Source organism: Aspergillus niger, assembly GCF_000002855.4.
Source record: "Aspergillus niger supercontig An14".
NCBI lineage: Eukaryota > Fungi > Ascomycota > Eurotiomycetes > Eurotiales > Aspergillaceae > Aspergillus > Aspergillus niger.
The window spans coordinates 129,668-153,762 of NT_166529.1; the positions used below are offsets into that span (position 1 = coordinate 129,668).

A 24,095-nucleotide genomic window follows, 5' to 3' on the forward strand; every position below is an offset into this window, starting at 1 on the left:
CTTCCCCTTCACTCTAACACTCAATCCTCCTTTTCTCTCTCTACGCTCGCAACGACATTTTATTCTGTCCTGTGGCTTCTAAAGCATGGCGGACGTCGATGTCGGCGCGATTCACGCCTACAGGAGGTTGATTGACGATCTCCTAAACCGCGCAGAACGTGCCAAACCGGACAATCACATCGAACCCCCTCTGACGGAATCGCAGCTCGGTGATTCCATTTGGCTCATTCAGGGGGACGATGAACAGCTGGCAAAGGGTCTCAGCCAGCAGACTCAGTTTGCTGCTGTAGAAATTGCATTCCGGGAGAAGTTCTACAGTCTTCTTGTATGATATCACCTCCCAACAGCCAAATCCCGAATCCTACAACAACGTCGCAGAAGTAAGAGTATGGCTAATCAGGAATTGAGCCGCAGGCTTCTACTTCGATCGAGGACCCTTCGTTCATCTGCATATGGAATCTACTCGATATCATTTCAATATTCTCAGATAATGGTTGGTTTTGGTGGCTTGATTGGTTACGAATGGTGCCCTGACATCTTCGCAGAGCAGTGTGAGCCCGGCTTAATATTCTGGCTGATCGAGGAGTTACTTGACAGCCAAACCATTGACGGCTGTCGGAAAGTGTTCGATTATCTAGAATCACGAAGAGAGCGGAATACTAAGGTAGGTTTGCTGGTTGGACCATCATCTCCTACGTCGCATATGTTGACACCACCCCAGAAACATTTCAAGCAAAAGAGCTTAATTATCCTACGGTCCTGCAACGAGTTACTGCGCCGGCTCTCGCGGGCTGAAGATACAGTCTTCTGCGGGCGCGTGTTCATCTTCCTCTTCCAGAGCTTCCCCCTCGGTGATAAGAGTGCTGTCAACCTCCGGGGTGAATACCATACGGATAATGTTACTACATACGATGAACTTACCAAGGCTGCCGCAAAGGATGTCGCCGATGCGGATGTGGAGATGTCAGATGAACAAGAGGCACCAACAGCAACCAATGGCCTGAAGGAGGACAGTGAAGCTCAAACAACCTCTGCGAGCGAATCCCACACCCCCGCGCAAGAACCTCCAAAAACCCCACGGGTGGTCGTTCCTAGCAGTAAAGACGAATCTCAGGATAAGGGTGTGGATCTTGATGATCTGTACCCCATGTTCTGGGGCCTACAGGCTTACTTCTCTGCTCCGACCAAGACGTTTGATCCTCAACATTTTGCCAAATTCAAGACCGGGCTGGAAGCGACCCTTTCTGCTTTCAAGAATGTGGACACAGACCTCGAGAACTCGAGCAACAGCAAAATGTCGGAGGAGATTCGAAAGTCCACCAAGCGGAAGCGGACTACCGATGGACAAGAGATCGCGAGCAGCTTCAATCCTAAGTACCTGACAAGCAGGGATTTGTTCGACCTCGAGGTACGCGACGCTTATCCAAGTCCTTCGAACCGTCCACTAATACATCATGGCAGGTCAATGACACAGCATTCAGGAGACATGTACTTGTCCAGGCTCTCATCCTTCTTGATTTCATGCTTTCTCTTACGCCAAAGGCAAAAGCCAAGCTAGCTGATTTGACCAACAAGTCTGTCCTTTACGGATTTGTATTGCATGACGATGACGTAAGGCTCTGTTTTGTGCTGTTCCGTTGTTGAGGACGAATGCTAATGATAGCAGGCCAAATGGGCTGTCAAGATGAGGAAGGCGATCGAGGAATATCTTCAGGAAGGTATTGGTGGTAAATTCTACTACCGTATGGTGGATACTGTTCTTTCAAGGGACAAGAACTGGGTGCGCTGGAAAGCAGAAGGTTGTCCGTTGATCGAGAGGCCGCCCGTTTCTGTATCGGAATACCTAGGCGCTCGTGAGCATGCCACAAAAGTCTATGCAAACAAGCGCCTCCGTACCTCTCCCATGGGGTCACTTGACCTGAAGTTTCTCTCCGAGGGTGAATCGCTGGCAGGGCTGGAAAGACTCAAGGAGCCGGAAAGGTAGGTGCCCCAGAACCATAGAATTATCCGCTAGCGGTGGGCTGACGCGGCGTAAGATTCTCCGTCCCTGCTGCCGATTCCTTGATGATGGGTATCATGGACGACGAGTTAGATATTGACACCGCACAGACGAAAGAGGATAGAGAATATGCCATGCGGTCAAAATCGAGCAAAACCTGGCGCATACTACGGCTGTCTGCGAAAAGCAAGCTTGCAGAGTTTGAGAAGATTGAGGACGGCAAAAACCTGAAGATTCTGTTCGAGACCCCCCAGCAGTCAGACGGTACACCGCAGGCTCTAGAAGGTACACCTCAAGCCTCGGAGAAGCCACCAGCGGGAAGCGAGTCCACTGGGCATGGGCAAGAGCATGGAGCTGCCAGCACCGAAAATGAAAATTCCGCTATTGCCACTGAACAGGCTTCAGCTAATTCGGTGGAAGCAGCTGCCCCAGAACAACCAAACGATGTGAAGAACGCCACTTAGCGCTCTATGAAAAGCAGTGACCGGGGCAATGAACATGATTATGATTGGCTTTTACCTGACGCTTTCTGACGATCGGGTCACACACGGTCCTGCGTTGGAACCAATGCAGTTAGTGATCCATGGTAGTCCTGGGTATATGCAACCGAATCACGACACTAAGAGAGATGCCTTGCAGGCACCTTGGCTGCCTGAGCCACTGCAGGTTTAGCCAGTGCGTTTGCATTGCTTTGGCCTAGTGCCAGTCAGAAAGAAGTATGAGGCCATGAACGGTGCGATCAGGTGGATGGGAGGAAGGCGGTGGTAGTCACGAGGGGGTAACTGAAGGCGGTGGTAGTCACGAGGGGGTAACTGGGAGATTACGGCGGGGATGATGGTCGGATTGATTGGCCTCCTGCGGCGCCTGGTCCTGAGGCTGGCATGCAACCGTCCTGACTTCGTCATTCTACTAGGAGACACCAAGGACCTACTTGGTTGCGACCATCAGCAGCCACTCATAGTCAGCGGTACCAACTCTCACCCTATCCTCTTTCGAGATATTCCTCCTAGTCTGTGGCGACAACGAGGACAGCATCCGTCTATGGTTGGCCCCTTCGCGCCTACTTTTCCTTTCTTGTCCCTGCTGTCTTTTCCTGCCCCTCCTTTCTGTGTCTGCATGCGGGGCCATTGCATAGCCCCCTTCACTCCCCTCTTTGCTGTTTGCATTCTTCAGAGTTCAGGGGTGTTCTGGATACGTTGATGGGTGCAAGTGTTGCACAGAACCGGCCAGCATATTAAGGGGAGGGGGTGAAGAAGAGGTGGGAAGCTGGGGACTGCCTGATAGCGTCGTCCACCGGAAATTGAAGGTCACCGGGCATCCACCGCAGCCGCGACTGGGGATTCCTCTGACGCTTTCGAGTAAGGGCGCGTGCAAAGTTGCGTGCACAACTGCAAGTGGCCACATCGGGTCCTCCTCGGGTGCTCAGGGTAGTCAGCGTACTGAATAATGAAAGAACCCCTTTAGACGATTGTGACCCAGAGCTTTAAGCTATGAGGGGACAAAACCCTCCTTGATCAGCAACTTTAATTGCACTGGGGAGTTCCTGCATAATCTCATCAAGCTCGGTCCTGTTGTTCGAGACAGGAGTGCACGACGGCTTGACAGCGCTGTGGGTTCGCGGATGGAGTTGGGATTTCCCCGAGAAAAACCTGTCATGCGAGATTGCAGTGTCATGGCTGGGGCCAGTGCGCGCATATAGGACGCTGCCTTAAGTTTCAAAGAGCAATAATGCAATCAAGTGTGAAGACGACCTATCCATTTGGTTCCAATTAGTAAAATTAGAGGAGGCCCAGTTGGGGGAAGGGCTAGGTGTATGACTTGTCGTCAGGGTCCTTCTGGACGGATCGTGAGGCCGATCATTTTTTTTTTCAGTCGGACCCCAGGGACATCCACAGACCAGGCGATGTATGTTTATTGCCTAGTGTAGTATAGACTAGAGAAGTAGTCGTGATCGATGTGCAACTACTGGGTAAATAGCGTACTGGTGGCCGGTGCGATACCACAGTAACCCAGCAGCTACGGCTCAGAAGATAGTTACCGAGTAGTGACTAGTAGATGACCCCGACTGGTGATGATGATCGGATAAAGCAAAATAACCGCTGCTTGGCTTGCCGGGATCAAGGATCTGGTTCTACCGAGTGAGAGCTGCCAGATCGATGATGGCTGGAGCATAGACGTCAAAATACTGACCGGATCACGGCCCTGAGAGTCATGATTTCATATCCACGGCATCGTTACCGATCGTACGTGTGTTCAGTGTCTCTCGGTTTCATTGTCACTTTCCCATGCTTCCCCTTTTCCAGCCCCTTTTTCTGTCATTGTATGGATGAACTCTTCACTTCATTAATATGAGTACCATCTATCTCCGTACTAGATTGCAAGTCCAATACGCGTATGTCTCAGGGGGGTGAAGGGAGTTGAGAGGAATTGGGCACATGGACTTATCGAAGACAGTGAGATGACCAAGGAGGCCCCATGAACGGTCCCATGGAATCCCGTTGTAAACGATGTTTCATGTTAAAGCCGATAATGACCCGCACGGACCAGATGCGCTGGAGCCATGGAAAAGTATGGATGGCTTCCGGAACCTGGCTTCGATTAGACTAGGGTATGGATCCCGGTAGCGACCCGAGTCATGCAATTGTACTGGAGAGTTGATTATTATTGTTTTTGTTGGTGTTGTTGTCGTCGTTGTCGTCTCCTGCTTGCTGTTGAACTGCTGCCATCATCATTGTTGTTAATGAATGCCATTGTTGCAACTTGCCGACCTCACGAAACGGCAAAGTAGATAATTACCATGAGATGATTGAGCATGGCGAGCCGACCCAGGTCAACCCAGCCGTTCATATCCACTCCAGCCGATACAATGTCTTAAGTTAATTTTAATTTGTGCGTGGTATTCGAAACTTGTTGACGGCGGCCCCCGCGAGGCTTGCGTAATGGAAGGCATTGGCGCTTATCCACCGCCGTTCCTAGAATGGTCACTAGCCCAAGTTGGAGAGGAGACTAGTCTATCTGCTCCTCCTCCCCTTCGTTCCATCTGGCGCCCATCCTTCACGATCGATAACAATAATATGATCATTATTAACTCCCGTGATTCTGGGAAGCCCTCTTGTCGGTGCTCCAGGTAAAATTGAAGGGGCCCGCGATGGCGTTTTTCATGACTTGAAAAGCCTTGGGAGAGAAATTAAAGTTGGTCCTCCCCAATCTCCTCGCATCCACTCGGTTCGCTCGATCGGCCGCGATTTGCTTTGGGATCTTCTTTCCCCGCACCGTTGCCAACTTGCTACACGTCGAAAAAGGTGAAAAGGCTCATGGCTCAGAGACGGGCTCAGCTGGATCCTCTTCTGGAGCTTCGATCCACTGCCCACGATGGCCCTCTTCTTCCCCCCTCCAGTCTCAACCTTTCGCTACCGCAGTGGGTGGCGGCTCCCGTGCTGAGCTGAAGGATCATGCCATGGATTATCCACACCAGGTCTTTCCCGAGATGCTAGTTCGAAAGCCTACTGTGAATAATAGGACTTCGAGATCGCAGAATCGCGAGGGATCCACTATCCAGCCAGCAGGAGCTGAGGGTCCAGCAGATCGGTCCTTCGCAGTTAAGCCAGTAGGAGAAAAGGGCCAGAGTTGATTGAGAAGAGGGAAAGCGAAATTTCGGAGAGGGTAATGCATGATGCAGGCCCGGCCGGCCGAATCATCGTCATGAACAAGCCAGATTTGATGATGCTATAGGATGCGGCCGAACTCTCAAGCGAGCTCTGACAGAAAGAAGAAATTACACTCTGGATCCCTAAGCCTCGGTCTTTCCTATCTAAGGTTGGGGTTGAAACACGACGACGCACTCTTTCCACACAGCCTGCTTTCTAGTCAATGCCCACGAAAGCAGGAGCAAACCCTGCCTTCCAGGCATAATTCTTTTTCCACGGGCAAACCATCGCGCGGGATCTGATTCACATTATCTGGGCCTTTCAGTTTTGCTTGCGTCAGTTCATAGCCCAGCGTTCAGTATTCCCAGAGTCAGGGGAGGCTTCGCCTTATGCCGTGTCTCGTTTGAGACAAAGCAGGACCTGATACACTTGCTGCCAGGCATCTACGTTGTAGACTTAGTACTGCGTACTATCTACTTACTCATGACAAGCGCACTAATCTGCTGATTTTTCTTGTTTCAATACAGCCCTATTATTGTTCCCTACTAAGATCGCTTCTGCTCATTTCCCTTTCGCCCCCGCTTCTTTGGGTCCCAAAAGATTGGATTTCCTTGGTCACTGATTAATGTTGAGAAAATAATTCCTTTTTGCTTTTCTTTTTTCTTCCACTCAATTATGATTTTGCAACATCCCAAGCATCTAATTGGCTACCACACCAATTGTTATCCTCTCAGCTTTGACCTATCGTTGCGACCAGGTCGGTACTGAATCTGATTCATGAATGCATCATGCACGCCTTGCAGATGTCGATGTATCAAATACTCCGGCGTACTCCGTACTTTCCCTATAGGAACCTGTCTGCTGAGTCTTGTAGATATTCCCTCTACGTAGCCGATGCCTATAAAATGTGCGTCATTGATCGGCATAAGCCAGGATAACCTAACGATCATATCGGATTGAAATCTTCCGAGACTACTATGCTGCGTGGTAGTAAATTCTAGGTCATTGGAGATTTTGATGCTCAATCAGCAGCCAGCTATATAATATCCTAAATGAATCACCAATCCATTGAAATCGGTAGATTCAAGAGCGCATTTTGCATCTTTTGAAGTAAAACACAACCAACTGTTCGCCAGGCTGTGTTTTTCCTGGTATTTAGTAGTTGCTCCGTATCTTGTGAATACTCTTATCTACCGAGGCAGGTGGCACTGCAGGGCTCCGATACTACGTACTAGTAAAGCGCCTGCAGAAGGCAATTGAACTGAATGAAGCAAGTCAGAACAACTTCAGCTGGAATTCCACCAGTCACCCTTCATCTGGATGATAATGATCTATTGTTGATTGTCTGATTATCGGCGAAATTACCTTGGGCCAATGAAGGCGGCAGACGCCCTGCTGATTGTATCCATCCTTACTCTTTAGTAAGAGTACTACTTTGTAGGAAGTGGTAAGTAGTTAAGGCTAGTAAAGACGGACTTGGTTGCGCACCCCGTCGACCCACCAGTGGAGATTTCCACCTGTCGGAATCATTCAATGGCCGTCTTGTCCCTGTCCCTGCGGTGGTGCCTTTTTGTCTTTCTTTCTTCCTTCTTTTCCCCTCCTCCAATTTTGTCATTTCTTTTGATCACCTTCCGATCAAGCAGCCTATTGGCTAGATGGATTATATTTATTTAATCTTTTCTGGTAATTCCTTGTAATTGATCGGAGGAGAGTATCCTCCGTACCTGCGGCAGACATGATCATGATAAGGACTCGATCAGAATATTCCTAATATCTAGTGCAATATGTTCCCGTCTCAGTTCCTGTCGTCGTCCATCTAATTAATCAAAAAATGATTAATTAGGTGTCTTTTACAATTTCTTCAAATTTTCCTCTTCCCCACAGAATCTAACAGAAACATAGTCACAGCTCTAGAGCCATTTTAGGTAAAAATTACGAATACTCGGATCCCCTTTTTACCCTGTTCATTCAAGGTTCACTATACTGCCTAGGTAAGTTGCAGATAGGTTCCTTGGTGGTAGTACTGAACACCTATCAGTAACTCTAGTAATAGTAGACGAGTAGTAGTAAATCCTGGGAGATACCTCCAGTACAGCCAGCCAGTACAACACTACTACTTAGTTACTAGCAGGTACTTACTAGTAAGAGTATCTATACCAATCTCCTTTCAGTTAGACCAAGGTACCCGGGTCACATTGTTCTGCCGTCTCATTCGCCCGTGACCCCACCCATCGCTCCTTCTCCTTCCACTTCCCTGCAGCCAGCCAGCCTGTGGAAGTTCACCACTTGCTTTTTCCCACCCAAAAAACTGAACCGACTTCCTCCTCCTCCCATCTTCCTTCGGTCTTCCATCGCCCACCCCCCGCTCGGATCATCTGTATAGATGCTACTCTGTCCCCCCTTCCATTACTTCTTGTTCTTAAAAGTAAATCCCGACTAGGTAGGTACTTTCTATACCTTCCTCCCTCAGTTATTTTCTTTTCCCTTTTCCCTGCCGAATATCACCCGGGTTGTTTCATACAAGCGTCTGAAGTGGAGTAGGAGGGCCTCCCACTTCCAATCCGTCTGTCTCTTTCCCAGAATTTCCACCCCTCTTTTCTTCTGCCGGTGGAGAGGGCACATGAAATCCGCCACGGTCGACAACCGTTGACTGCAAGGCTTTTAGCGTCACGCTCGGTTCAAAGTCCGTTCAGCTCGCCTGGTGCAAGGTCCGCCTGGTGGCCCTGACTGGCGTTCCGGTGCATTCCAGCCTCGTTCCTCAGGATCCTAGCAGCCACGCTAGTCTCTAGCCAGTCCACTGGCGCTAACCACTACGGCGCGACTGCTGCTGCAATTCGCCGTACCGCTTCTACTTCGGCCGCGAAAGGTTCGAATTCTCGGAGACAATATTCATCGGTTTCTCCGCAAACCCTGCCTATCCATCCATCCTTTCACCCACCCAACAACACCTCTCTCCTCTTCCCCCCCCCCTTCTCCCCCTCTCCTCTCTTCTTCCCTGTCTAAGCTTCCTTGGGTTAAAGAGGCCGTCGAACCAGGTCAGCCCCATTTGCCAGTCCTTGGACTGCCAACACAAGATAGTCTTCCCTTCGACAACTCCACGTACCATGTTTACGAAGTTTGTACTTCGTCGGTACTCTGTCCTGCCCGTCCGTTTGGCGCAGTGGGACCGACGGAAATGCACTTCCTGACCTGTGTAGCAATTACTCCGTACAGACATGCCACTATTACTACTATCATCATCATCTGTCTGATCCATGTCAGCACCTAGGATGGGTGACAGCTACGCTATCCAGGATCATGCAAATCGGTCCCATGAAGAGAGGAGCTGTTATCACTCCATGGCTGCCGGCCTCCACCATAGCCACTTTGCGCCAGTCTACGTCGTTTGCCCCTGTTGAAGGAGGGTTGTTCCTGGACTTTATTACCTTTAATTGTGTTGTTCAAACTCAACACCCCTTTCAATTTAAATCCCTGACCCCTGTTTATCTTTCTTGGCTCCTTAAAGGCTCATCCGTCAGCTCGGACTCCCATGCATCTCCAACAAATCACCTGAACGTCTTCCCTGGATGGTGGCGGATAGTTCGCTAAGTGGCTCCGAACCTAATCCGTCTGCCTCGATCCATGACCGGTGTCCGGCGGATTATGGAGCCAACGCCCGACTAGTGCTGTCGGTAGACTAAGTCTCCCACATGGTGTGCCTACTGCCGCCGCTTCTGTAGCAGGGACGGTTGTCTCGGATGACTCAGGACAGGCTCCAGCCCGGCGACCAGGGTCTAGTATTCAGTAATAGGCAGTATTGCCCCTTGAGAGGCCGCGGTTGGCTGACAAGCACACGCTGGTTTGCGGATTTTGAGCTAGGGAAATCTCAGCGTCCCAGACTCCCACTGACCCGCACGGTGGGATGCAATGGACCGCGGACGGGGTTGCCGGTTCCACGTCGGAAAATTTACGAGCAATAGAGTATGCCGGATGGAGATTACTGGAAACGGTCGATGGTTGTTTCGTCCACTCCATGCATGAGAGATTTACCCGTTACCTGGACTGAAGAAGCAACTCGCTCATGAACGATCACGAGCTGGTCCTCTTGTCTAGCCTCTGAATTACCGTGTACAGGGCTGTTATTCAGGTTTGTCCGAGTCGGTTTGGCCTCTTGTGGATTATCAGTTCGCCACTTTTATTTTAATGATGTACCGTGATGTTGCTGTCCTTTCCATCCATGATACCCACTGCACATGCCATCCTCGATCTCTTCCCGTCTTCCACCTTAATTTTATTTATTTTGATTTGTTTCGAATTTTGAATTTTGAATTTTGAATTTTGATTTTTATTTTACTTGTTTTATTTTATTTTTATTTTCCATTTTATTTCAATTTTCCTTTCTTCTCCTCCCGTCTGTCCTCCATATCAGATCGAACGCGGCTTCGCAACCGTGGTTCAAACCCCTATCGAATTGTAAGGCACAGCTCACAGTCTTCTCACCCCCTCCGTGACGTTCAAGCTGCGGACCACCTACTGGTCTCAAAAAGGCGTGGTGATCATAAGCACCTTCGTTGGCCAGTCCGTCCGATGACAACCTCCGGGCATACTACTACTGCTGGTTCTGCTGTCTAGCCCAGAGGGGTACACTACTAGTCGTCCTGCGATCTACTAGGGCACTGGGCTGGGAGCTGGTCAAACCTGGAAACATCTCCGATCCCCGTTTCCTTCTTCCCATTATTTCCATTGCTCTCTCGTTCTCTCTCTCTCTCCCTCACTCCCTTTCGGCTCTGAGCCAGATGTACACCTACCTACCTCTGGGGAATTAAGTTGGGTTGACACTTGTAGTATGGTGCCAGATCTTCGTGTACCGAACATCTAAGCTGTGGCCCGTTCAATCCAATTTCCTGTTTTCTGACGCTCGTTCCTTTATCTTATTTCTCTCTATTCGTTTTTATTTATTTTATTTTATTTTTATTTCCCCCCTCAATTTCCCACACACTCTTTTTTTTTGAGTTTGTTCCTCCGCGTTAGCATCAAGCATCTGCCTATCGTTGGCCAATACACCCTGTATCCAGGACTGAAGGCCATTCGTTCCTCCAGAGGTCCGACACTCATCCACCGACGAACCCTTCCGTCGTGTGCCCTTCTGCTGCATCTTTAGCCCGAAGACGACGACGACGGTGGTTGTGGTGTTGTTTTCTTTTGGTGGCCAACCTGAAAGTGGATCTCTGGTTGGCTGTGACGAAGGCCTTTCGTTTGTCTAACGCCCTGCGTTATTTCCATTACCGTGATCGTGCTTTTGTTTCCGGCTTGGGCTAAGCACGGGTTAATCTGCTCTATAACCTTCTACCCACCGTCCGGTAGTGTATCCCTCCCCCCCGCCCCGGCCGTATCCCAGGACCCAGCAAAGGGATCGACCTTCATTTCTTGCCGTTCGTCGTTGGTCCCAGCGGTGGCCGAGATTCTCCTTTATCGTTTCGGGGGGCAAGTCAAGGGGAACAGTCTAAAGTCGGAGAGCAGCGTGGTTCATCTGTGGCGGCTTGTCCACAACCCTCACTACTATCAGCACAGCCAACCCTGCCTTGTGTCCATCTGTTCTCTGTCTCCTTACTCCGTACTCCCTAAGTTTCCGCAGAGGACCGGCCAACGGGTTCTTATTCTCTGCTTCCCTCCGTCTTTCATCTCGCGGTCCACGGCTCGGAGATCCTGCGCTTCTTCAGCAAGCGCCCCGACTGCTCGTGCAGACCCACCCTACTCTCCCTTGGCTGCGATCCTGGTCGCAGCTTCTATCCATAGTCAGTTTTATACAGCGGTGCACCGGATCTTTCTGTCCTTTCGGACCTACCTGCACTAGACCTGCCTCGTTGTGATACTCTTGAGGATAGCAGACTTCTACTTCTATCATGTCAATCAGCGGACCGTGTGTCTGGTTGTCCTCGTTGTCGCCACCTTCCACTTCTCATTTGCCCGCCATAACAAATCATTGGTCGACAGCTTCCTGGAACAGTGAGCAAGCATCGTCAAGACCGAGGGCCCTGCCGTCCAGGCTGCCCGGGTCGTGGGAAAAGGAAGGCGAGCCAACCAAGCCATCTACTACCGGTATGCAACCACTTGTGCTCAAGGCTGAAAATGCCTTCACAGCTGCGGCTCCGCCGAATATATCGAGCCCGGTACAGCGCTCTACAGGGCCCGCGTCTGTCGACAATCGTGAGAATCGACACACAGAGACGAATGGCGATGCTTCCCGTGTGAAGTTGGAGAAGCACGGTCACGACGAACTTCAGCTTCCAAGGCCCCAAGAGACAGCCAGTCCTCGGGTTACAACCCAAACGACGCCGGAGAAAAAGGAAAGGGAAGCTACAGTGCAGCATGAAAAGGAGAAGGATGATGGTGACGCCGACATGCTCTCCTCGGATGATGGAGCAGGATCGTCAATAGGCGGTGACAAGAAACAGTCCTCAGATTCTAAAAGTGAGAAGAAAAAGATGAAGCGTTTTCGGTAAGCAAATGGTTGATTTCATCAGAGCCTGTGTTTCACGCTAACGCTTCACTGTAGACTTACTCACAACCAAACTCGATTCCTGATGAGTGAATTCACACGTCAGGCACATCCCGATGCCGCCCACCGAGAGCGACTGTCGAAAGAGATCCCCGGTCTGACGCCACGGCAGGTCCAGGTTTGGTTCCAGAATAGGTATTACCCACATTTTACATTTAGAGGCCACTCGATACATGATCACTAACACATATGTGGCAGACGAGCCAAACTCAAGCGGCTTACCAGCAACGACCGAGAGCGTATCCTGAAATCTCGAGCGCTACCCGACGATTTCGATACCACTCAAGTGCTACGCACTCCTTTCGACCATAAAACACCAGCAGAGGCACCAGTTGCGTCTCCCCGGACCCTTCTGACACGTAATCCTGCTTCTAACTCCTTCAAGATGTTACTCACAGATGGCCTGCCCCGACTCAATGATGATGACTATGTTATATCCCCTTTGAGTTCAGCTTCAACAACAAACGGTTTCTCAGCGGCTGCAGACAGGCATTTTGAAAGCTATGCTCAGCCTGGAGTCATGCCCGGGAGGGGAGGGCCTGCACTGTCAGACCTACACCGACATAACCGCAGTGCTTTCCCATTTCCCAGATCGAGCAGCTTCTCGGAGTCCTCCTTCAATAGCGGGCTCAATTTCCCAGGGCGCTTTTCGAGGCCTGGAGTGGAGCCATTGAGCCATCCCAGCATGGCGTATGGTCGCCGTCCAGTTGACTATGCATTGGGTCGGCCAGCTAACGGCATGGTCGTTGGATACGATCATCAGCGGGCGCTAGAGGGCTCCGTGTCACCCACGGGTCCACCCGATCAGTCAATCCACTACAACGTGGATAGTCACCGTATGTTATTGCTCTAGAGCCATGATGAGTAGTGAACTGACATTTCTCGGCATCAGACCAGCAAATACCTAACTATCATTCTTCCTTGGCCATGCCAGCTCCTAAGGGATATGGTGGCATGGAAATAAACTCTCATTTACAGCAACATGGACGGCAGATGCCTGCTCTACAATCCGTGCCAGTCTCAGATGCGCCTGACTACCGATCCTACTCATACGACCATCATCCATACGGCATCAGCCACACAATGCCATACTCGCAAGCCAATGCTTCCAGCATGAGCCTTCCCGCCTCATTTCCTTCCGATACCACTCCGGGAGCCGTTACGACCTCCGCCGAAGACCGAATGAACCATCCTCCACAGCTAATAGACCCAGCCAGGGCCAAGTTTGGCGGCCAAACTTTCGAATACGCGAATTACCTATAATGCAGGGTTTCTGTGGAAATGGAAGCCCCATACCATTCTTCGACCGCAGTACATCTCATAATCCTTGCGGAAATCCATCCTCATATAATCGGCTGCGGACACTTACATTCCTTTTGGCTCCTGGCTTTGACCCCATTACAGGAGCCAGACTATCATCTCCTAATCTCTTTTCTCCTTCCTATCCTTGCGACTTTTCTTTCTCAGCCGCTTCCTCTTCCCTTGCATTTTATATTATCTCGGAGGCGGAAAAATGCATGTATCTTCCAAAATCAGCTTTTCTTGGGCGGGTCATTAGTGGCGTCTGATTTCAGCCTGTTTTCTCTCCAATCTTCTCTTATTTTGGATTCTTCTAGGCGGGCTGCTTGCATTCCTTTGCTGTTTCTTTTCTTTTTTTTACTCCGGTCTTACTGCCCACCTAGCTTGTGTTTATTTTTTGGGAGGGGCCAAGGAGGTTGCCGTCGGTTTACACCTGTACATGGATATTAAATTCTAGTTGATAATTTTTAAAAGGTTATACAAGCTACTGGCAACAGCCGGCAAACGTTGCATTCTCAAAGTCTGCCTTTCTGGTATTTCGTCTCCACCCTTAGCTACCCCCGTGACTACTGTAGCCTTAACGTATACATTCAGGTCTTAGTAAGCGCCGCAGAGAGTCTACATTCGACTGCTCGGGAGATATACCGTCGCTCCCGCGTCGATCCAGCAGTCGGTGCTTGTTCCCGGATCGACCATCGATGGGAGTTTGGGACACCCACTGGCTGGGTGATTGATTGCCTAGTGCCCGGGGGGAAACTTGAACAACAAAGTGAGCATGCTGTGCCAACTGGGTGATATCATTCTGTACCAAAATAGTTCTACAGCGACCAATGAGCGTGCGCTTCTATCATGTTGCGGTGCTTCTTCTGATGGAGGCAGATGATCCAATGACAGCGCTCAGGATTGCAGGAGAACTGGAAAGTAAGCAATCATGCTACCACCACTCTACGCTCGTAGATTACAAACGCAAGCGATCTGTCTTGCCGACCATCGAACCATACTGGGTTGCATTATCGAATCAGAAGAGGGCGAAAGGCAATGTCTGATGCTTCGAGATGGTCAGCAGTCCGCGATCGCCCCCGTCCGGGCCAATCAGAGCGCGGACATTGCTAATCGCGCCCGATCCGCTGTTCAGCAGAAGTCGATTGTGGCAAGTATAAATTCCTGCTACAACCCCATCGTCTTCAATTCTTCAGAATAAATCATCCGGACATCTTTCTCTGCCTTGGATTCCATCTGAATCGCTTCTCTCTATCAGATACTTTTCGTGCTATATTTGATCGCAAACGTTCTTCGTGCATCCTTGGAAGGATTGATACTTAGTCTCCGCTCCGTCCTTGATTACGTCATATATTATCCCTCTATACAACACCGGGTCTCCGTCGCCTTACTTCTCCCCAGTCAAACCAACATCCAGTCAAAATGGTCCACCCTTCCTCCACCTGCTGCAAGACCTCTGGTGATGGCAGCTGTGTCTGCGCTGCCCAGGCCAAGTGCTCCTGCGGCAAGCAGAACGCCCTCCACTGCACGTGCAACAAGGCTTCGACCGAGAACACCGTGAGCGGCGCCCGATGCTCTTGCAGTAAGTCGTTCCCTCCCTGTTAAATCAGACTTGAGACAGATAATCATTCGAGTCTGGTGTTTCTGCGGACCAATCGCTAACATCATCGTCAGGAGCTCGTCCTGCCGGAGAATGTACCTGTGAACGTTCGGCAACTGAGAACCACCCGGTGACGGGAGCAGCCTGCCCATGTGGCAAGAGGTCTTCCAGTAAGTCCTGAGTGTGTACTTCCGAGAGGAATCTGAGCTAACAAAGACTTTAGCTTCTTGCACCTGTGAGAAGGCCAGCGCTATTGACGCTGCTGTTGGTCTTGAGACTGACTTCACCACTCGGGCTTAAAATCCACTCCTGCACCTTTGTGTGGAAATTGATGATCAAATTGTTCTTGGCCGTTACTGGATTGCATGTTCCATGGAGTGATCGGTGTTCATTACGGAGTTTTCGGGAGGCTGAGATTGACCGGCTTCATGGTTGCGTGGGTGTTTGATTCTGGGTTATTGTGCATTGCCATGGGCTATCCTCAAGGGGAAGCGAGAGATTACGTAGTATTAGTGACGAAGAGTCGAATTGTATCTTAGAATTATACCTAATGCGACGACTGTCTGAAACCCGATGTTAGTGGGGAAATGAGTGGAGGAGTGTCCCTAAAAGATTTACTGACTTCGTCCTCCGTAGCATGGCGATTGATCTCATCGACATGCAAGAGGAACAAGTCTGATTAAAGCCAAGAACGGAAGTGAAAATGGCAGGGAGGAAGGAATTCATCAGTCTGCGGAGTGATGTCTTTGCTGCAGTACCCCCACCCGATCGCAGTGCCTTGAATCCGATAAGGTTCCTATAGATCAGGAACCATCCCCCTGGGTTCAAATACAACTCGTGCGTGATGGGCGTTTGAAGTTAACGTCACAGTCGTCGTAGTCAAGATGGAATACAATCAATTAACAAATATAAACATCTGGAAGAAACAATATTTTGCCTTCTTTTTTCCATCAGAATGATAAGCTGCAGCTCCTATTTTATAAACGGGGTTGACATGTGCACCGCCACAGCGCAACAACATTAATCCCGATCTCCGCCGGATCGCCCGCGGAAGTGGCTGAGGCAGCTTCCCTCCTGGGCCAAAAGGGTCTCGTTCTCCCTCCTTTCCGCTGCCGGACTGCCTCCACGTCTCTGCTTGTCCCTGTCCCATAGAGCTCGACGTTCTGATCGGAGCCATCTACCGGCTTCTCACCATCCTTCTGCTCTTCCAACTTCCTGGACAGTCCCACCTACCCCTCGATTCGCGATTCGACTGTCTGTCCCACCCTCCCCCCTGTTGCGCGTTCTCCGAAAGGCCACCCCCCCCCCCTCCAGATCTCGGCTCCTCCATTTGGCTCACCATTGCCCTTGCGCCATGCTCCATGCATCATAGCCACTAAAGCGGAATTGACAACGAACAACCCGAAAGGAGGGACTGGACATGATTGTATGACATACACTCATTCGGAGGAATTTCACTAGCGTGGTGTTTGCGCTTACATGACACCGTGAAGTTCAGGAACGATAGATCCGACACCTCACGATTCGATTTCCCACTCTAATAATTGATCTTTGATTCTTGTCACACCATATGCTACATCGGTCAACATGTCGTCTATGCGAGGCTTGGTTCAGTTCATCGCCGACTTGCGAAACGCAAGAGCGCGCGAACTCGAAGAGAAGCGAGTGAACAAGGAATTGGCCAACATTCGGCAGAAGTTCAAGGGCGGCAGTCTAAATGGTTATCAGAAGAAGAAATACGTCTGCAAGTTGCTCTACGTGTATATTCAAGGCTACGACGTCGACTTCGGTCACCTGGAGGCCGTGAACCTTATTTCTTCCAACAAATACTCCGAAAAGCAGATCGGTTACCTGGCGGTCACGCTCTTTTTACACGAGCAGCATGAACTGCTCCACCTGGTTGTCAACAGCATACGGAAGGACCTGTTAGATCACAATGAGCTGAACAACTGTCTGGCCTTGCACGCGGTTGCGAACGTCGGTGGAAGAGAAATGGGCGAGGCGCTTTCGACAGATGTCCATCGGCTCCTGATTAGCCCGTGAGTGCCTTACGGTCCTTCTGTTGTCGGTTTTTTGCATGTCTGGCTGACCGGGATCTAGTACCTCCAAGGCCTTCGTCAAGAAGAAGGCTGCGCTGACTCTCCTTCGATTGTATCGCAAGTTCCCCGACATTGTACAGAACGCTTGGGCGGAGCGAATAATCTCCTTGATGGATGATCCCGATATGGGTGTTACGCTTTCGGTCACCTCGCTTGTAATGGCATTGGCCCAGGATAAACCCGACGAGTACAAAGGTTGCTACGTCAAGGCCGCACATCGCCTGAAAAGGATAGTGGTGGATAACGACATTGCCTCCGACTACCTTTACTACCGTGTGCCATGTCCTTGGATCCAGGTCAAGCTGTTGCGGTTGCTACAGTACTATCCTCCGTCAGGTATGCCTTTCATGTATCATCATCGGCTCTATGTGCACCACTAAACAAGTGAACAGAGGATAGCCATGTCCGCGAGATTATCCGCGAGTCTTTGCAGCAGATCATGAACTTGGCCATGGATGCACCGAAAAATGTCCAGCAGAACAATGCCCAGAATGCCGTTCTTTTTGAGGCGATCAACCTTCTCATCCACCTCGATACCGAGCACAGCCTTATGCTACAAATATCTGCACGTCTCGGAAAATACATTCAGTCGCGAGAGACGAATGTGCGGTACTTGGGGTTGGAAGCCATGACGCATTTCGCGGCTCGGGCCGAGACTCTAGATCCTATCAAGAAGCACCAAAACATCATTCTCGGATCGCTCCGGGACCGCGATATCAGTGTTCGACGCAAAGGTCTGGACCTGGTCTATAGTATGTGTGACACCACAAACGCCGGTCCGATTGTGAACGAGCTACTGCGCTACCTTCAGACGGCCGATTATGCCATTCGCGAGGAGATGGTGCTGAAGGTCGCTATTCTGACTGAGAAGTATGCTACCGACGCGCAGTGGTATATTGACATGACCCTCAAGCTCTTGTCGCTGGCTGGAGATCACGTCAACGACGAAGTGTGGCAACGAGTTATCCAGATCGTGACCAACAACGAAGAGTTGCAGGCTTATGCAGCACACAACCTGCTTGGATATCTGAAGACCGATTGTCACGAGAGCTTGGTAAAGATCGGATGCTATGTTCTGGGTGAATTTGGCCATCTGATCGCCGACAATCAAGGCTCCAGTCCCATTGAGCAGTTCCTGGCGCTGCAAGCGAAGATGATCACCAGCACCGACACGACACGAGCCATGATCCTCTCCTCCTTTGTCAAATTTGTCAACCTCTTCCCCGAGATTAAACCCCAACTTCTGCACATATTCCGTTTGTATAGCCACTCCCCCGATTCTGAATTGCAGCAGCGTGCTTTTGAATACCTGTCGCTGGCGACGCTTCCCACCGATGACCTCCTGCGAACGGTGTGTGATGAGATGCCGCCCTTCTCGGAGCGCGCGTCGATCCTGCTCTCTCGGCTGCACCAGAAGACGGCCGGCACGACAGAGAAGAAGACATGGGTTGTAGGCGGCAAGGATGCGAATGCCGACAAACAAGAGGTGCTTATGGCACAGAATACGGGACTGAAGCGTAGTTTCACCACCATCGTCAATGGCCACAAGACCGGGGCCAACGGCACGACAGCCACGTCGGGGGCCTCGGGTGACCTAGCAGGACTGGATCTTAGCGCCCCATCAGGTCCGCCGCCGAACATGGCCAGTGCGGCTCATCTCACGCCGGACTGGGATATCGGGTACAACCGACTTTACTTTGGCGATGAAGGTGTGCTGTTCGAGGATGCGCAGATTCAAGTTGGCCTGCGTTCCGAGTACCGGGGGCATATGGGTGTGGTGAAGATATACATCTCTAACAAGTCATCCTACTCTATCGGGTCCCTCACCACGACGGTGGATAATCCGGCCGCACCGAACCTGAAGATTGACACGAAGAGTCTTCCCGATCCATCAGTGCCTGCCGTGGGTCAGACGCAGCAGACATTCTTGGTTGAGGGGCGCGGGCCGTTTACGGAAGCGCCGACGATCCGCATTTCATATCTTGCGGGAGCGCTTCAGGCGTACACGTTACAGCTGCCTATTCTCATGCATCGATACATGGAGCCGTCGGCGTTGTCAGCGGAAGATTTCTTCAAGCGCTGGCGGCAGATTGGTGGGGGCCCGCTGGAGGCACAGAATACATTTGGCGTTACGGCGCGACACAAGGAAATCGGAGAGGCGTTTACACGACGAGTGGTGGAAGGCTTTGGGTGGAAGATCCTGGACAACGTGGATCCGAATCCGAAGAACATTGTAGGCTGCGCGGTGTACCAGTTTGCTGAGGGCAAGACGGGCTGTCTCCTGCGACTGGAGCCCAACTATGAGAGATCGGTAAGTTGTTTCCCTGTCAAAGAGTGCAAGGAGTAAGAGCTGACTGTATGACTTAGATGTATCGAATCACGATCCGCGCGACACAGGAAGCGGTGCCACAGGCATTGGCCAAGCAGATGGAGCAAAAACTGTCGCAGGGAGAGCGAGGAGACAGTGGGCGATGATGCTGGGGGCGTGTCATGCTGCATGTTTGATTCTTCGTACTCCGCCAGGTGGCAGTGGGCGGAGGTGTATTTATTATTGATATCGCACATATATACCTGGGACATGCGGGACGCTTGTTCTTTTCTTTCATCTTAATGTACAGGCAGCAGTCGAAGTTACTGTCTTGTTTTTTCCCCCCCTTCCTCTTTCATCTCTTGTTCATCATCCCGGAAAGACGTATAATGGTGATGCATATAAAACAGGTCGTGAATCGTAACCCCTGTTGGAAATGAACTCAAACCACCCTAGCCTGATCCTTAGGCGGCCTATCCCCAAAGATAGTAGTCCCAACGCGGACCTCATCACTACCCAGAGCAATAGCGCCCTCGAAATCCTCACTCATACCCATACTCAATTCCAACGCGGCTTCCTCCCCGAGCAACCCCAGCTCCTTGACCACCCGATCCCTCGTCTCCCTCAAACACACAAAATCCTCATTCTCATTCTCCGGCGTCGTGGCCTTCGACCTGGCAATGGCCCCGATGGTCATAACTCCCTGCAACCGCAACCGGGGACACTTATCCCTAATAAAGCGACACAATTCCAGCGCGCCATCGCCCGGCTCCACCCCACTCTTATTCTCCTCCCCCGAGGTATTCACCTGCACGAACACCCTCAACCTCTCCTCATGATTCGTCTCCTTTACCTCAGCACTCCTCTCCCCCCACCCTTTATCCAGCAACGACGCCTTCTTGGTACTATCTACGCTCTCGACGGCCCAGAGCGCGGGGGTATCCCGCGCAAGAGTCACGCATTTGTTGCTCTGGAGGCCGCCGATGAAGTGCCATTTGATGGTAGTGGGGAGGAGACGGGCTTTCTCTTGAAGTTCTTGGAGGTAGTTTTCGCCGAAGTGGGTTTGGTGAGCGGGTGGGTTGGTGTGGAGGGTGAGGATGTCGCTGGCGGGTTTGAGTTTGGAGACGGCGACGAGGCGGGGCGGGGTGGATTTTGGAGACGAGGTGGTTGCGGTGTTGATGCGGGCTGTTACGGTTGCGAGGTTGGTGAGAAGGGTGGTGGTGCGGGTGGGGGTGGAGGGTCGAATTGGGGTGGCCATGATGCTTGTTGCCTGTCCCCTTTGGGAGGTGTATGTATCTGTGGTTTGTGGGGATGGATAGAAGGTTACAGAGAGAGAGAGTACTTTAGCTGAGGTAGAAGTGGAATGTAGTGATAAGATTGATTCGGGCCGATGCAAGAGCTACCACGCTAGTCTGCTTTTGGTGCTAGTGCTACACGTGATATAGTGAGGTTCAATTCGGATTCGGCTTTATTGTTCCGAAAAGCACGTGGCTGACTAAGAGGGGCAGTTCGTGCTAACTAAGCTTGGTTGGTCGGTTGGATGGTTAGACCATAAGATTAACTAATCACGAATCAGTAATCAATCAGTCGTGTCGTCATTCTGCAGATTGAAGGTTGAAGCCATGGGTTAAAGTTCGAGGTTACGTGTGTGTGTCTGGATGATCTACTCCTCTTGTTCTTTTGCTACTTTGTATGCACTCTTTGATGTCATTATTCCCTCCCCTCCAGATCTCTCAGCGTGCAACGACAAAGCCACACGTTGCTCCTTACCCCCTCCCTCCCCTTTCACCCCTCTTTTTTTTTTTTTTTCTCAACGCACTTTCTGCCGGTAGATCGCACTAGAAGTCCGGTTTGGGTTTCCCAAAACCGCCGCCCGGGGGCTGTCAGTCAGACCTTCGTCTCTCTGAACCCACTGCCAATTTCCATCGACTCCATCCGGCTCCATTTCGTCAAGGGACTATTAGTCTTCCGAGACCATTAGTGTTGACTATCTCGGCTGAAGGAGGAGCTCGTGGGTAGCAATAGTCGCCGTCCCTCTCTCTCTTTCGGAGCGGTCTAGCAACCAACACGGGGCTTTTATGTCCGACAATAATGAACTAAAACTAAAGAAATACAGATGCCTGGACCTCGACTCGCCGGATGTTGGCTGCTATTCCTATCCCGGTCCGTTTATTCCTTTTACCCCCTGATGCACAACACACAAACACTCACTTTCTTCCTCCCCCCCTGATTTATAATTAATAATACATTTTCTTTTTATTTTTTTACCCCCTCTTTCCCTTCCATGGTTGAAGAAGATTTTACTTGCCTTTTGTGCCTTTTTTTTTTATTTTTTTTGTTTGATGTTTCCTTTTATAAGTGAACGTACCACTGACCACAACTCCGAAGTGACATTCAAAACCCGGATGGACCGGGGAACCATTCACGGGACTGAACCAAACAATCAGAGAAAATGAAAAGCGATTTATAAGGGAATCCAAATAAAAAGGGTAACACTAAGTAGAAAAGGACTCAGGAGCCATCCGAATTAGGCAATGCAGGTAGTGACTAGGCCCCAGTTGGCTTGGGCTTCGATCGATGCGACAGTCCGATCATCCCTCTTCTCCGTGGTAGCCGGGCCAGTGAGCATTTGTAAAAGTAGTCGTCGACCTTCTCTTCGTCATGATGAACCAGGGTAGCTGCATCTCTCACCGTTTCCCTTCCCTCTCTTCCTGCATGAAGCCATCATTCCATCCTTCCATTTGGCGCACTCTTTAACGCCCTACTCCACCACAGCGCTTGCAGCTGACGTCAAACACTTCGTCTGAACCAACTGTCTGGACGGCTCTTTGCTGCTGCATTGTCATTCATTGCCCTTTCTCTCATGCTGGCTCTTTTTAAAGAAACATCTGCCGTCATTTTCCTTCATTGATCATCCCTGAGGTGGTGGTTTTCCGCTGACTGACCGACTGACTCCCTTGCCCTCATTGACGCTCTGCTCCCCTTCGCCTTTTCCCTTCCCCTCCTCTTCCTCCTCCTCATAACTCTTCCACCCCCCTCCTTGCTGAATACACATTGATGAACCTGGAAATCTCTCCCCCTACTCGATTTTGATAGAACAGTCCCGGCGACTGTTGTTCCTTCAGCCTTGGTTGTGCTGGAAGTGCGTCATATCAGCTTTTCCAAACCGCTTGACCCTCAATCCGAACCGCCCAGTCCAGACCCGCGGAACGCCGAGTGATCTCCATCCCTCCATCGTCATCTATATCCTACTATAAACCGCCTCTCGTCCACCAGCTTCTGCGCAAAATAGATTTTCAACTTACGAGCAACGGCCAGCAAGATCTCTCCTGCTTTGAAAGCAGTTTCTATCAAAAAAGGAGTACGACAGTGTACAGATTCCACTTTACATCAACCCCTCTCCGGAAGGCCGCGGAGTCAGAAGAATCCCGCACCAAATCCACACCGACTCAAACCCTCTTCAGCGCGGCCGGTCTTTGGGCACGAATTGCTTCTTGGTGGATCTAGATTCGACCGTTTAAACTTCCGGCACATTTGATCTCTCGCTTTTTCTTCTTATTTTTTCGAAATTTACTTTTTCTGCACTGCCTCCATCACCAACTCATCACACTACCCGCTTCTCTGCTCTCTACCCCCACCCCCTCACTCAAAATGTGTCGCCAGTACTTCATGGTCTATGAATGGTGCCGGTGTGAAGAAGACGCCGGCCAACAGCTTTGTTCCTCGCGCAACAATGAGAACAATTACTGTCCCGAAACGTCTATCCAGCTGGTCCACATGCACTGTTTCTGCTACGGACACGCAACCCACGGCTTCAAGTCGGAGCGGAAGTTGCGCAAGCAGGAGCGCAAACAGGATCGCAAACGTTTCTCGATGCTGAGCTTTGCGGACAAGAGCGACAGGAGCGACAGGAGCGACAGAAGCGAGCCCAGCGAGCCCAGCGAGCCCAGCGAGTCCAGCGAGTCCAGCGAGCAAAGCCTGCCGACTCCACGGAAGAAGCGATGGTCCTTGTTCGCTAGCTTACGGTCGCGGACCTTTTAAGCTGCGTTTTGACGTGGCCGAGTGTGTTTTTGCAATCGTTTGATTTTCCTTTGTGATTTGGGGTATTTTGTGAATCATCAGCACCGGTGTTTGGATGCATGGATCATCTTTCTCCTTGGGGTGGGTTCGGTTCGGGCGTTCCTCGGGCGTTTATCATTTGCTTTTATCAGGGTCGGGCGGGACTTTCAAATCCCGATGAGAAAAAGAGACTTCTTCATACCCCTCTCTTTGGTGTTTATTCTTGGGGGGTTATACCTTGAGGGACCCTGTATGTTATCAGTTGAGTTGATCGTGGACTAGATGGATGTAAATAGATTGGCTGCTCCGATCAGATCGGGAGCGATCTGATTGTGATGCGCGAACCCCAGATGATGCATGGATTATTTGGGGGCAGCAATAAGACGATCGACTATTGTCTGACCAGTGATTATTGGAAACCACATCGGCCCAGTCAGGGATGACGGGTCACATTCTCAACGAGTTCCTGCAAGACACACTTGGAAGAACTACTATAAATGCAGCCGTCGTAGAAGTAGAGATTAAGTAGAGAGGCCAAGTGGAGCG

At 50.7% G+C, this 24,095-nt stretch overlaps 5 protein-coding genes across 5 annotated transcripts; 4 read left to right on the forward strand and 1 right to left on the reverse strand.

Moving 5' to 3' along the window:
* Window positions 1-85: 85 nt before the first annotated feature.
* On the forward strand, window positions 86-2,463 carry An14g00510 (uncharacterized protein; the record flags this gene model as incomplete). Its single annotated transcript, XM_001400643.3, has 7 exons — window positions 86-325; window positions 415-493; window positions 546-664; window positions 722-1,408; window positions 1,462-1,611; window positions 1,667-1,980; window positions 2,037-2,463. The coding sequence occupies 7 exons, from the start codon at window positions 86-88 to the stop codon at window positions 2,461-2,463; spliced, it is 2,016 nt and encodes a 671-aa protein (XP_001400680.1).
* A 9,065-nt stretch (window positions 2,464-11,528) lies between these two features.
* An14g00520 (uncharacterized protein) lies at window positions 11,529-13,447 on the forward strand (the record flags this gene model as incomplete). The annotated part of the gene is made up of 4 exons (XM_059744022.1): window positions 11,529-12,124; window positions 12,182-12,319; window positions 12,383-13,020; window positions 13,077-13,447. The coding sequence occupies 4 exons, from the start codon at window positions 11,529-11,531 to the stop codon at window positions 13,445-13,447; spliced, it is 1,743 nt and encodes a 580-aa protein (XP_059602234.1).
* A 1,458-nt stretch (window positions 13,448-14,905) lies between these two features.
* On the forward strand, window positions 14,906-15,383 carry An14g00530 (uncharacterized protein; the record flags this gene model as incomplete). The annotated part of the gene is made up of 3 exons (XM_001400645.3): window positions 14,906-15,065; window positions 15,158-15,253; window positions 15,307-15,383. The coding sequence occupies 3 exons, from the start codon at window positions 14,906-14,908 to the stop codon at window positions 15,381-15,383; spliced, it is 333 nt and encodes a 110-aa protein (XP_001400682.1).
* A 1,287-nt stretch (window positions 15,384-16,670) lies between these two features.
* An14g00540 (uncharacterized protein) lies at window positions 16,671-19,657 on the forward strand (the record flags this gene model as incomplete). Its single annotated transcript, XM_001400646.3, has 4 exons — window positions 16,671-17,122; window positions 17,184-17,518; window positions 17,575-19,493; window positions 19,550-19,657. 4 exons carry the CDS (start codon window positions 16,671-16,673, stop codon window positions 19,655-19,657), a joined length of 2,814 nt encoding a protein of 937 aa, XP_001400683.1.
* Window positions 19,658-19,932: 275 nt separating this feature from the next.
* On the reverse strand, window positions 19,933-20,748 carry An14g00550 (uncharacterized protein; the record flags this gene model as incomplete). Its single annotated transcript, XM_001400647.1, has 1 exon — window positions 19,933-20,748. One exon carries the CDS (start codon window positions 20,746-20,748, stop codon window positions 19,933-19,935), a length of 816 nt encoding a protein of 271 aa, XP_001400684.1.
* Between the last annotated feature and the right edge of the window lie 3,347 nt (window positions 20,749-24,095).